Raw genomic sequence first — 14,386 nt, forward strand, 5'->3', positions numbered from 1 at the left:
GTAAAGATTTTGCTTATGGAATTTATTTAAATAACAAGACATGTTTGGCCTATTTAAAATATTCAAACCACAGAAATCCATTTCACACACAACTGCATGAATACCACAGTTGCATAAAATGAGATTCACGTGTATATGTGCTCATTCTATTGAGATTGCCTCATTATTTTGTGAATATTTCGTATTTTTCAGTTTGTCATTATTCCACATTCCGGGTTCATTCACTCCATGTTCTAGTTGGTGTTAGTGTTTTTGAGGATTGTTTTGTAATCTCTCACACTCTAGTTTAATCTGAGGCTGGTTTGGGAATCTAGTGGGAGTGTCAAAAAATGGAAATTCAAGTCCTGAGCTTTCTTCCAGAACACAGCCCTTTGGAGGCAATGTACAGACCACCTGAAATGACACCGTTAGTGATAATAGGATCAGCCACACGACCATGTATTGCTTCTTCACAATCATGATTGTGAAGCAGTTAGTTTGAAGCTTGAGGACTGCTTCCATTCCTCTGGGTGAATTTACTTGGAAATGCCTTGGCAGAATAGGGATCAGCAAGGCCAGACTGGTTTCCTGCGACCTATGCTAATTCTTGCTATGACTTGACATGGCATCTCTTCACAGCTCCTGTCAGCACTTTAGATACACAATATAATTATTTGTCATTAAGGATCTTGTATTAAAACAGCCCTTGAGGGTTCACTGTGTGTGATTGCCCACAATTACACAGACACACGGTCCCGCCTTGCCAAATACTGTTCAAAACCTCTCACGATTTTGGATAGCCATCCTTACATCATGCTCTGTACTATAGATCCCTGGTTTTGAACTGAAATGGCTCCTTCAGAGTTGCTTACCACTCTCTACATACTCACACATGGTACTGACAAACCGGCCCATGTCATCACTTGTTAGAAGACGATGTTTACTTAAATGTCGATGTTTATTTAGAAAACTTGGTAGAGGTTGAATTACCACATGTCCCTTTCTCAGTTTTCTTCTTCATATCATATTGTGACCATTGTCTTCTACACATGGCTGACCTGCATGTTCCTTACAGTGTTAACTTCTACTTGGTGTTTGCGCTTTGCTTTGTTTTCAAATTTAAATTGTGAGATACATTTTCAAACCTATCTAAGAAATAGCCCTGACATTGAAATGGCTTCTGTGGCATAGGTTTGACAGATGTAAGTCTTTGATTCTTTGGCTTTGGTTTTTGTGCCTGTTAACAGTTTTACGCACATTCATAAAGAGGGAGACATTATCATCAGTGTGTTATTTTTTTCAAATTCCAGTATGTTCTTAAAGACCCATATTTCACTAAACAGTGTATTTGTTGAAATTGATGTGAGTGACTCAATGTTTCCACATTTGATATAGTGTCAGATGCCGTAGCTTGCCAGGGGTAGAATGGTTGGATTTAGGATGTTTAGTTGACTCACTACAGAAAGTCAGCCTGTAAGAAAGTGAATCAGGGCAGGGAAGACAGATTTACATACCATGCAGCTCAAAATGACAACTACATTGTCATTTTCATTGTGAATACTTTTAGGTTCTATATTGGCTGTGATCTTTGTACTAACTGGTATCATGGAGAATGTGTTGGCATCACAGAAAAGGAGGCTAAGAAAATGGATGTGTACATCTGTAATGATTGTAAACGGGCACAAGAGGGCAGCAGTGAGGAATTGTACTGTATCTGCAGAACACCTTATGATGAGTCACAGTGAGTTCTGATAAGAGCATCATATTTAATAATTTAGGAAGCCGAATTGCTCTGACTGGTTATTTATTTTAAATTAAAAAGCAAGATTTTTTTTTCCTGCATATATTATACACTTACATTACAGATTCCTTCCTGATTTTTTTTTTTTTCTCTTTTTCCCTCCTTACCTCCCCTTCAAAGTTTATGTTGCTTCATAGTGAATGTTTGAGATGCATTGGGAAAAATATGGTTTAATGGTAGATTTGATTCTTCAATATGTAACATAGAAATTAATGAGATTTAAAATAGCGTGATTTGTTTGGACTTTATCAGTGTTTGAAATAGTGCTTTATTGTAGGTTGGAAAAACACTAACTTGGGTTACAAGCTCTGAGATTGTTATTAGCTTATAGGATTTTGAACTCCCAGTTGGGTAGCCAATATCAGCTTCCCATTTGATATGGTACCAGTTGAAAGATTTTTGGCTTTATTTTGTTTTGAGCTTTAAAATCAATTAAATATGTTAACATTTTCCTTCATATTGGTTGCCAATATTACACAGTATCCTTAATAAACTTTTACTGCTTGTTCTTAACATCAGAAATACTAAGTTAACACATTGGAATGTCAGTCTTCGAGAATATTAAAACAACCGTAATACTAAATCTGTTTTATACCCCAGGGTTCTTAGGACATTTTCAGGTGCATGTTTTATTACTTTCAAAAGTAAATTATAAGCAATGCATCCCATCTGTTTTGAACTCACATTTCCATTTCGGATCTTGCAGATTTTATATTGGCTGTGATCGGTGTCAGAATTGGTACCATGGGCGCTGCGTTGGCATCTTGCAGAGTGAGGCGGAACTCATTGATGAGTACGTCTGCCCACAGTGCCAGTCGACAGAGGACGCCATGACAGTGCTCACACCGCTCACAGAGAAAGATTATGAGGGCTTGAAGAGGGTGCTGCGCTCCCTACAGGTTAGAAACAACTCAGATGCGGTGTTTGAAAAGGAAATCAACAGCACGGCTTTGGAAACACTTCTAGGGTTTGAACTTTCCAATCTCTGTGTGTGTGATCACGTTTATGGACTCCCAGCTAGTCTAATGATGTGCTTCACAAACTTCAGTCATTCACATGCCAGTGCCATCTGGTTTACCATAGCTACATACCACCTCAACCGTTGTTATCTCACACTTTTAATTAAAGTAATTCACTGTTTTCTACCTGAATTTTATTTTTAAAGAAAAGTTTATCTCACCACCATAGATTGAAAACAGTTTGATTAAATTCTAGTGAGATACAAATTCTTATCTAAGTCTTTGAGCCAAAGCCTTCCCTCTCTTGTTAACAATAGAAAGGAGGTGGGGATGGCTTACAAGGTTAGCAAATGTTAGAGATGTATTCGGAAGCTAGAGCACTGGATTGGTACTTTCCCCAGGTGTAATAATAATCAGAAGAATTGAAAGAACTGAAAAGAGAGTAGCAGTTTCGGTCTGTGGCTGAGTGCTATTTACTGTCACGTCTCTGCCACCTCATGAACCAGCACGGACGAGCATCCCGCCCCCGTTTCACAGAATGGTTGCAGTTGCAGTGCCAACTTGGCGAGTTATCCGTTAGGGGCCAGAATACAGATTTCTTGATTCCTAGACTAGTTAACTCAACTGCACAACTTAAATGGAATCAGCATTTCCGCCTAACAGTAATAGTGCCTGTTTTTTTCATTATAGGCCCACAAGATGGCCTGGCCTTTCCTTGAACCAGTAGACCCTAATGATGCACCAGATTATTATGGTGTTATTAAGGAACCTATGGGTAAGTGTTGGAGTGAGTATAGAGTTTATCAGATGTCTTGGCAGACACTATATTTATCATCCATAAAATTGCTACATCACGAGACTGTCTCAAGCAGGGCTGGTGGGAATCAGAATTGGCGTGGCAACTTTGGAGAGTAAATTGGGAGACTCTATTATAAAGTTTAACTGTGCATACCCTTTGACCCAGTAATTTCTTTTCTTAGGATTTGATGTGCACAAGTATGTTGTTCATCACAGCCATGTGTATAATTGCAGATACACTAGAAATGACCTAAATAGCCACCAGTAGAAGAGTAGCTAAATCAAATGATATATCCACAGAGTGGAGTATTACGTAGCTATGTAAGAGTGAATGAAATCAGTGTACTGGCCGGCAACTCTCTGATGGTCCTCTTGTCTTTTCTGTTGCCTCTTCCTCTTCTTTTCCTGAAAGAGAGCAAATTTGATGGCCCACTGCATATAGCTGCATTTCCCAAGGGCACTGGAGGGGGGCTAGAGGGGAAAAACAGTAATAAATAATAAATAACATTCATAAAGAAGATGAATAGCTATTAAGTGATTGTCTTTAAAAAGAACTCATTTGCAAAAGAAATTATAAAAATTAAAACAGAGAGAGAAAATCCTCCAAAGCTGCCAAAAGTTTAGTTTCTACTGATGAAGAATCATGTTCCAAAAGCTATTTAAGTGTTTTTTAAATGAGAAGTGTTTGTGTTTGATAGCAACTTCCAAGAGGGAAAACGGGAAGAATGAATACGTGAGGACTTAGTTAAAACTGTCTCTCAAAAACAAACATAAGTAAAATAAGTCATTACCTCTATTCTCCTGACATTTAAGATGGAAGAAGTTAATCATTGTACATACTTCAAATTTGTGTTGTCTCCTTTGGGAAAGTACCCAGGAGTACTTAATATATAAATACCGTATATATACAAAAGTTTTGTTTTTTAAAAATAGCATGGGTTAATTATAGAAAATTTAGGAAATACAGAAAAAAATAAGATAAAAGGTACCTTTCATCTTTTCCTCACTCAGTCAAAAAGCCATCTGTGTAGACAGTAACCACTATTAAATGTTTTCAGTTGTGTAAAAATGGCATGGCGGGGGCGTCGGCCCTCCTCTAACTTCACAAAGGGAGAGGAGAATCATTGTCAGCACCAACAGCCCAAGGCTCATTGCTATGAGATGGAAGTCAGACAACCTTCACCCTCTAACCTTTTTACCAGTTGAGACACTAGCTGTCCCTCCCACAGCACTCTCTATTTCTCTGCTGGGTTCCATAATTCATTGCAGTGGCCACACAGAACTCACTCATAGACAATACTCACAATTATGGGGTTTATTAGAGAAGTGACAGGGTACAACTCAGGATCAGAAACACCTCAGGATACAGCTCTTTGACCAAGACAGCTTCTTCTCAGCCATGCCCACAGGCAGGCCTCTCCCTGGTTCTTGGCCTCTCAGCCCTCAGCCCCGTCGCCCCTCGGGCCTCTTGGACCACTAGCCTTTACCCTGCTCGGGCAAGAGTTACAAAGCTCTGTGGCTTCACCAATAAGTGCCCAGAGGTACCCACTCCACCAGTAAGCCTTGACCTGAAGGTGCTCAGCTTTCTAGTTCTGAGAGTCCACGACCCCAGCTCCACCACCAAGTGCCCGGATGCACCCCACTCCACCAGCAAGCCACCTCCCCAAAGGTGCTCAACTTTCTTCCTCTGTGAGCTGGGAAGCCCACCATGCCATCTCACAGTGCTGTCCTGGTTCTGCTGCCTCTGCTACCACTGTTTCTCTGCTGCTGCTTCTCACTGTCTCCAGTCTTACAGCTCTGTCTCTCAGTATCCTGGGCCTTGGAGGTTCTCAGTGCAAGGAATCCCAGGTCCAAAGGACGTGCCCCACTCCTAGCTCTTCTTTCTTGGTGGTAGTGAGATCTCCCCTCTCCACCTCTGGGATGGCTCATTTTAAGCCTAGTGGGATGGCAAAACTGACCAATCCCCTTGTCAGGGTTCCATATACCTTATTTGCATGGCCCCACCCCCACCCCCCACAAGGGTGCCATGCACCTTATTTCTATTAGTGAACTGTCCAATCCCCTTGATGGGTTACAACCGACCTTATTCACACAGTCATACCCAGTCATTTGGTTGAAGTAACAAAACCATGGCAAGAAAGGTCATATAAAAGTGATCCGTTGCACTGAAGTGTGTGTGTGTGTTTGTTTATACATGTGTTAAAATTGAGATCATGTAGCAAATGTTTTCTGCGTAACAGATATTGTCCTGTCATTAATCTTCAAAAATACGATTTTAATGGCTTTATAAAAAAAAAAAAAAATTTTTTTTTTTTTATTTTTTATATAATCAAGTATACCTTATTTAATCAAAATTCTTTTCTTAGAGAGCTAGGTTGTTTTCTTTTTTGTTTTGTTTGTCTTAATACCACCAAGATCAACATCATGTTATGTAGATATGTACATAGAGAATAATACAGATCTCCAAGATATCTTTTTGAAAGAAAAATGCAAGTTGCAAACAACACCTACGTTTTAAGCAAAAAATTACTGTGTATTTTCCAAGAGTGTATAATTGCATAGAAAAAATATCTAGAAAAATATAGAATAAACTGAAAATAGTAGTTCCCTTTAGGGGTGGGAAAAAACTGACAGAATAATAGTTGTATTAACTGGTCTTGCTTGTAGGCATATGGATATCATCCTATCACTGACAGGATAGTGCTTTTTATTTTCTTAAACAGTAGTTTTATATTGTTTGTCCTGTTTTAGCCACCACTTGTCTGTCAGTTTGTTGTACTGTGGTGGCTTGTGTGTTGCCATGATGCTGGAAGCTGTGTTACCGGTATTGCAAATACCAGCAGGGTCACCCCTGGTGGACAGGTTTCAGCAGAGCTTCCAGACTAAGACAGACTGAGAAGAAGGACCTGGTGATGTACTTCTTAAAAAAAATTGGCTAACAAAAACCTTGTGAATAGCAGTGGAACACTGACATAGTGCCGGAAGATGAGCCCTTCAGTTGGAAGGCGCTCAAAAGACAATTGGGGAAGAGCTGCCTCCTCAAAATAGAGTCATGCTTAACATAGCTGACGTAAAGCTATCAGGACCTTCATTTGCGGATGTGGCATGACTCAAACTAAAACAGCTGTAAACATCCATTAATAATCGGAACATGGAATGTACGAACTATGAATCTAGGAAAATTTGAAAGTCAAAAATAAAATGGAACGCATAAACATCAATATCCTAGGCATTAGTGAACTGAAAGGGACTGGTATTGGCCATTTTGAATCAGACAATCATATAGTTTACTGTGCTAGGAATAACAAATTGGAGAGAAATGGCACCACATTCACTGTCAAAAAGAATTTCAAGATCCTAAAGTACAGCACTGTCAGTGATAGGATGATATCCATATGCCTACAAGTAAGACCAGTTAATACAACTATTATTCTAATTTCTGCACCAAGCATTAATGCCAAAGATGAAGAAATTGAAGATTTTTACACACTTCTGCAATCTGAAATTGATCAAACATGCAATCAGGATGCATTGATAATTACTGGTTACTGGAATGCAAAAGTTGGAAAAAAAGAAGGATCAGTAGTTAGAAAATACAGCCTTGGTGATAGAAACGACAACGACTTCTTCATTGCAAATACCTTTTTTCAACAACATAAATGGTGTCTATACACATGGATCTCGCTGGATGGAACGCAGAGGAATCAAATCGGCTACATCTGTGGAAGAGATGATGGATAAGCTTAGTATCAGCAGTCAGAACAAGACCAGGAGCCGACTTCTCAACAAACCATCAATTGCTCATGTACAAGTTCAAGATGAAGCTGAAGAAAATTAAATCCGTGAGAGCAAAAGTACAACCTTGAGTATATACCACCTCCATTTCAAGACCATCTCAAGAATAGATTTGACACATTGAACGCTAATGACTGAAGACTAGATGAGTTGTGGGATGACATCTAGGACATCATACAGAAAGAAAGAAAGCAAAAGATCATTAAAAAGATCAAAACGGATGTCAGAAGAGACTCTCAAACTTGCTGTTGAATGTAGAGTAGCTAAAGCGAATGGCAGAAATGATGAAGTAAAAGAGCTGAACAGAAGATTTTAAAGGGCAGCTCAAGAAGACAAAGTATTGCAAAGAAATGCACAAAGACCTGAAATTAGAAAACCAAAAGAGAAGAACACATTCAGCATTTCTCAAGCTGAAAGAATTGAAGAAAAAATTCAGGCCTTGAGTTGCATTATTGAAAGGTACTACGGGCAAAATATTGAACAATGCATGAAGCGTCAAAAGAAGGTGGCGGAAATACACAGTGTCATTGTACCGAAAAGAACTGGTCAACACCATTTCAGGAAGTAGCATATGATCAAGATGGCATTGAAGGAAGAAGTCCAAGCTACACTGAAGGCAGTGGTGAAAAACAAGGCTTCAGGAATTGATGGAATACCAATTGAGATGTTTCGACAAATCGATGCGGTGCTCACTTGTCTATGCCATTAAATTTGGAAGACAGCTACCTGGCCAACTGACTGGAAGAGATCCATGTTTGTGCCCATTCCAAAGAAAAGTGATCCAACAGAATGCAGAAATCATCCAACAATATCATTAATATCACACACAAGTAAAATTTTGCTGAAGATCATTCAAAAGTGGTTGCAGCAGTACATCTACAAGGAACTGCCAGAAATTCAAGCCAGATTCAGAAGAGGATGTGGAACAAGGGATATCATTGCTGATGTCAGATGGATCTTGGCTAAAAGCAGAGAATACCAGAAAGATGTTTACCTGTGTTTTATTGACTGCACAAAGGCATTCAACTGTGTGGGTCATAACAGTTATGGATAGCATTACAAAGAATAGGAATTTCAGAACCCTTAATTGTGCTTATGCAGAACCTGTACACAGAGCAAGAGGCAGTAATTCAAACAGAACAAGGGAATACCATGTGTTTTAAAATCAGGAAAAGTGTGTGTCAGGATTGTATCCTTTCATCATACTTGTTCAATCTGTATGCTAAACACAGAATCCCAGGAATGGGACTATGTGAAAAAGAATGTGGCATCAGGATCAGAGGAAGAGTCATTAACCTGCGTTATGCATATGATGACACAGCCTTGAATGCTGAAAGTGAAGAGGACTTGGAAGTACTTATTGGTGAAGATCAAAGAGTACAGTCTTCAGTATGGATTACACCTCAACATAAAGAAAACAAAAATCCTCACAGCTGACCAATAAGCAACATCATGTTAAAGAGAGAATATTGAAGCTGTCAAGGATTTCATTTTACTTGGATCCATTATCAACACCTATGGATGCAGCAGTCAAGAAATCAAGACACATTGCATTGAGCAAATCTGCTGCAAAAGATCTCTTTAGTGTATTAAAAAGCAAAGATGTCACTTTGAGGACTAAGATGGCACCTGACCCAAGCCACGGTATTTTCAGTTACCTCATATGCTTGAGAAAGCTGAATAGTAAATAGGAAGACCAGAGAAGAGTTGATGCCTTTTAATTATGTTGTTGACAAAGAATATTAAATGTGCCATGGACTGCCAGAGGAATGATCGAATCTGTCTTGGAAGAAGTACAGCCAGAATGCTCCTTAGAAAGGAGAGGGTCAGCGAAAAAGAGGAATGCCCTCAATGAGAAGGATTGACAGAGTGGCTACAATAATGGGGCCAAACACAGCAACAGTTGTGAGAACAGCGTAGGACCAGGCGGTGTTTCATTCTGTTGTACACGGGGTCACTATGAGCCAGAACTGACTCAATGGCACCTAATAACAACAATATGGAGAAATGTGGTTGTTTGACCTTGTTTGTCTTTCATAACTAGTAATGTTTTAACCCTTTGAATTTTTTCTATGTGAATTTCCTATTCATGTAGTTTGCCTGTTGTTCTGTTGGGATATTCATATTATTCAGGAAGGTATTTAAGAACTATCTGTATACTAAGCATACTTGAAAGTTGTAAGTTTTATACTGATTTTTTTGTTTGTTTTTGGCTTATTGTATCCAACATCATTGGATTCAAATATACTGATCATTATGAATCCTTCCCTCGGTGCCATGCTGCAATGCCTTTCTCCCCATCCCCAGTGTATATAAATAGTCACCTGTCTGTTATCCTAGTATTTTTTATGGTTTTAATTTTTGCCCTTAAATTTCGATCCACTGTGACTTAAGTTTATCATACAGTGTAAGATAGGAGTTTTTTTTTTAACTATATGTATCCAGTTGGCCAACCCTATTTATTAATGAATTTTTCTTTCCCCTGCTGATTTGAAGTGGTATCTTCAACACATATGAAATTCTTACATCAGATACAGTTAGCTTTGTTCCTGTTCTGGGTTCAGTTCCATTGATGACTGTGTCATCCTGCACCAAAGAAGAGGAAAAGAAACCCTTCGCCACCAAGTCGATCCTGACGCATGGCGGCCCTGCACAGTGCCATACTTTCATCGTCACAGTTTATAGTATTTATTAATGTCTAATAAGATTTTTTTTTAATAAGATAAATTCTCTCCCATTACTTTTCTTTTTCAGACGTTTCTTAAATATTCTCAAGGTTTTTTGTTTTTTTTGCTTTTGTTTTAGATGACCTTTAAAATCATTTTTTCAAATTCTGAAATAAGCATCATTGACATTTAATTTGGAATTATGTTATCATTGGCTTTTTCCTCTCCCAGATTTTTCTGTAAAGTTGTGTACTGAATTTCCTTCAAGCAGTACTTTCTCCTAGGAGTTAATGATATTTCAGGCAGATTTAGTATTATTCTAATGCTGTTCCACGTGTATCATGATTTTTTCCATTTCTGCATACTATTACCTACTCATATTTATATTCATATCAACTAATATTTTCCCCTTAAGTTTATTTTAAATAGAAGCATTATGTCATTACCGTCACAGATGGTAAATCAGTATTATTGGTCACAAATAGTAAAAATGAATGAAGAAAACAAAATGATGTTATTAAGGCCCATTACAAAGATCACAGAACCAGTGGAACAGAGATTTTGTTCTTAATTCTAGATCCCAACCTTCTCAAATATTTAATTTTTTGCATGTAAAAATTTATTATACTTAGATGTGTGTAGATATCATGTTGGTGTGATTTCCTTTTGTCAACCAGTCGAATAAAGGCCTGTCCTGTGCAGTTAGCCAAAAGTAGAAAAACCTTCATAACAGTGGCCAAGTTTTATATTTCAGACCCCTAGTCACAAACAGATTGGAAAAGTGCCTCTATTTTCTTCATTATTTGCAGCATTAAGTCTCCAGTGGTGAACCAGCTTGGTTCCAGGACTGCTTGGGCAGTGTAAATATTCTTGTTAGTCGTGTTAGTAATGCCAGGAATATTCACAGTTGTACTGGAGAAACTTAAAGGTTTGATAATGTTGTGCATTTTGTGTTTTTAAGACCTTGCCACCATGGAAGAAAGAGTACAAAGACGATATTATGAAAGGCTGACGGAATTTGTGGCGGATATGACCAAAATTTTTGATAACTGCCGTTACTACAATCCAAGTGACTCCCCTTTTTACCAGTGTGCAGAAGTTCTTGAATCATTCTTCGTACAGAAATTAAAAGGATTCAAGGCTAGCAGGTGAGCAAACGTGTTGGGTATTCTGAATTAATTCAGCTGCTTATGTTCTTTATACTGTCCTGTCTATGCTGCTTGTGGTAAATTTGGATCTTAAAATCAACAATCTTCTAAAAAATAAAGAATCTGTCATTATGATATACTACCAAGGACAAGTGGGCAGATATAATAATGAGAAATTACTGAATTTATCCTTTATTTACTTAATCATTTTTTTTAATTCAGAAGGTATTTATTGAATGTTTACAGAATACAAGATATTATCTTAAATGCCACAGGGCACGCACAAGGGTAGTAAGACAGAGCTCTTGCTTTTGTTGAGTTTACGTCCTAGTTAGGGGATTAGACCAAGGAAAAAACCACGCTGCAGTCGAGTCAATTTCGACTCATAGCAACCCGAGAGGACAGAGTCAGGCTGCCCCATAGGGGTTTCCAAGGAGCCCCTGGTGGATTTGAACTGCCGACCTTTTTGGTTAGCAGCCGTAGCTCTTAACCACTATGCCGCCAGGGTTTCCTAGGGGATTAGAGAACTATAAAAATGACTGTTCTCGAAGGTACAGTAAGGGGGGACCATAAAGGAGAGGTTTACAGCACTTTCTCCTTAGTTCATATTTGCTGAATCTGTGAAATAGTGCCCCCCTCCCCCCGAATATTTTTTCTGTGGGCAAGGCTGGAATTTAAGTCCACAGATCTTTTTCTTTGAACCTCTAGTAACATAAAAGCATTGAGCAACATTGCATGGAATTCAGTTACAATAGGAACCCTGCTGTTTCTGAACCTCAGCACCCCTTCTCAAGCCCATGATTTTCTTCCTTCTGACAGAGGCCTCTTTTCCTTTCCTATGATAGCTGCCATCACTCTGTAGCCCTTGGAACTCATTACCCACCACCACCACTGCTCATTCCACCACCACTCAACCTCACTGACCCCAGAGATTCAGACTGAGTAGATGTAGAGTGGGTTGGGGCTTGAGCATCTATGTTATCTAATGAACCCCCAAGGAACTCTGCATACCAAAACATAAGAATCAATGCTCTACATGGTAACTTTTCTATAAAGAACATCTTTCTAGACTTTTTGTCTCTTCTTCTCCTGAAGCAAGGTGGATGGTTACCAAGAACTGTAATAGAGTCAGTTTAAGTAAAAGTGAAAGACACAAACCCAGCACAAGTATCCAGTTACTTTCTCAGCAAAAGAATAGAAAACTAGAGAAAAGAAAGGAAAAGAAAAAAGAGAAAGGAAGAAACATTGGCTAGCTATAGACCCAGCACCTAGAACCTTTACAAAATCTCTAAAACTGACCCATTTTCATTATCCCCCCTGTCTGTTAACCCATTAGCTTTAAAACAACTTTAAATGCAAAGGGACTTACTCAAGATGTATTTATATACTCTCTCTTCAGAGTCCCCAGAACTCATTAATTCAGCAAATGGTTATTGAGAACCTACTGTGTGCCAGAATTGGGATTTAAATGATGAATAAAATAAAGCCCTGCTGTCCATGGAGCTTACATTCTTACCAGGGCGGGCAGGGGAACAGTTGGGAAGAGTTTTATCCACTCCCACATCAGTCAGGTACGCCAAGGATAAAAGAAGGCTGTAAGGAAAAAAACCAGACTTACTGGCCGATAAATACTGGAGAAGCCCAGGGAGTATGGCTCCCCGGAAACCGTTTTAACTCATTACTGAAGTCACTCCTGAGGTTCGTCCTTCAGCCAAGGATTAAACAGGCCCATAAAACAAAACGAGACTGAATGGACACACCAGCTCAAGGGCAAGGACAAGAGGGACAGGAAAGCTGGTAACAGGGAAGGGGAGAGTGTTAACATGTCATGGGTTGGCAACCAATGTCACAAAACAATATGTGCGTTAGTTGTTTAATGAGAAACTAATGTGCTCTGTAAACCTTCTTCCAAAGTACAATACAATTAAAAAAAAAGAGAGAGATGGTTCTAAGAGCTTCCAAAGAGAATAAAATAGGTTATCTATAAAGTAATGATTGTTAGACTAGTACCAGATTTCTGCTGCAGCATAGAATGCTAGAACACTGGGGAAGAATAGATTGAAGATTGTTTATAGCCAGAAATTCTGTGCCCAACCAAATGATCAAGTGTAGAGGCAGAGTAAGTACACTTTCAGTCAGGTAAGGACTCAGAAAAGACCTCTTTCCATTTCCTTTCTTAGCAAGTTACTTTAAGATGTGCTTTCACAAAATAGGTAAATCAAGAAAGCAAAAGGCCTTGGATCCAGGAAACAAAGGATGCAAGAAAGCAATGAGAATTACTCTGCCAGCAGTCCAAATCGGAGTGGGGAAATGGAGGACTCCCAAGAGGGAGGTGTCTGAGGAAAGAAAATGATCATACGTTAGGTGTTTTGTTTAAGACAGAAAGACACAAAGCTATGATTCAGTCAGATAATGTAATGAAAAAAGCAATTTTAAACGCCACAAAAAAAAAAACCCAAGAAGTTGAATAAGAAAGGAAATGCCACCTTAGCAAATGACCAGGTGCTTTAGAGAAAAATATTTACATAGTCACAGAAATTAAATTGATTTTCATCTTTTAGAGTCTTATAGACAAGCAGGGAAAGATTTTATTTGGTTCTGGAACAGAATATAATCTTACCAGCCTTGTTAATATCAAAGCACAAATGACAGTGTGGGAAGTAGAAGCAGAGAGGAGAGGTGAAAAGGAGAACATTAGTATCATGAACTTGAAAAGTGGAGAGTCAAGCAATAACTATAGTTCACAGAATAAGAATTAGAGGTGTATTTAAAGTTAGAGCAAAATTAAAAATTTGACTGAAGAAGGGAAGTGGGAGAATGGTTAAAATGAGGTTAAGCCAAACCAGGATTTAAACAATATAAAGTTGGTCAAACCAAAAATAACAGTGCAAGCAACCAGTATCACAAAACAATCTGTGCACACATTTTTTAGTGAAAAACTAATTTGCACTGTAAATTTTCACATAAAACACAATAAATTTTTTTAAACAAATGAAAAAAACAAAAATAGCAGTACAGTATAGGAAATCTAATTACCCAAAGAACCAAAAGTGATTGATCCTAGGGAGCCTGGACTTGAGCTGAGTAAAGATAGGACAGAGGGCCATAGCTTTTCTCTAGAAGCCTTCTGTATTCTTTGATTTTTACCATATACACTCATTCCTTTGATTAAATTTCTAAAGTTCTTAAAAAATGGAAAGGATGTAGCCTTTGGTGGAAAGTGTGAAGGTGGAAGCTGGG

At 38.5% G+C, this 14,386-nt stretch overlaps 1 protein-coding gene across 15 annotated transcripts in view; it reads left to right on the top strand.

The window, feature by feature from the left end:
* BPTF (bromodomain PHD finger transcription factor) overlaps positions 1-14,386 on the top strand; it is a 151,385-nt gene that overhangs the window by 130,672 nt on the left and 6,327 nt on the right. For 11 of the 15 annotated variants that reach the window (XM_064270888.1, XM_064270886.1, XM_064270892.1 and 8 more), the window contains 4 exons: positions 1,547-1,720; positions 2,487-2,679; positions 3,430-3,514; positions 10,960-11,146. In XM_064270888.1, the coding sequence (XP_064126958.1) occupies positions 1,547-1,720; positions 2,487-2,679; positions 3,430-3,514; positions 10,960-11,146 (639 nt within the window). The remainder of the gene's footprint in view (positions 1-1,546; positions 1,721-2,486; positions 2,680-3,429; positions 3,515-10,959; positions 11,147-14,386) is intronic. The other 4 variants (XM_064270890.1, XM_064270897.1, XM_010597019.3 and 1 more) reach the window with 1 other exon arrangement.

Source organism: Loxodonta africana, chromosome 18 (assembly GCF_030014295.1).
Source record: "Loxodonta africana isolate mLoxAfr1 chromosome 18, mLoxAfr1.hap2, whole genome shotgun sequence".
Taxonomy (NCBI): domain Eukaryota; kingdom Metazoa; phylum Chordata; class Mammalia; order Proboscidea; family Elephantidae; genus Loxodonta; species Loxodonta africana.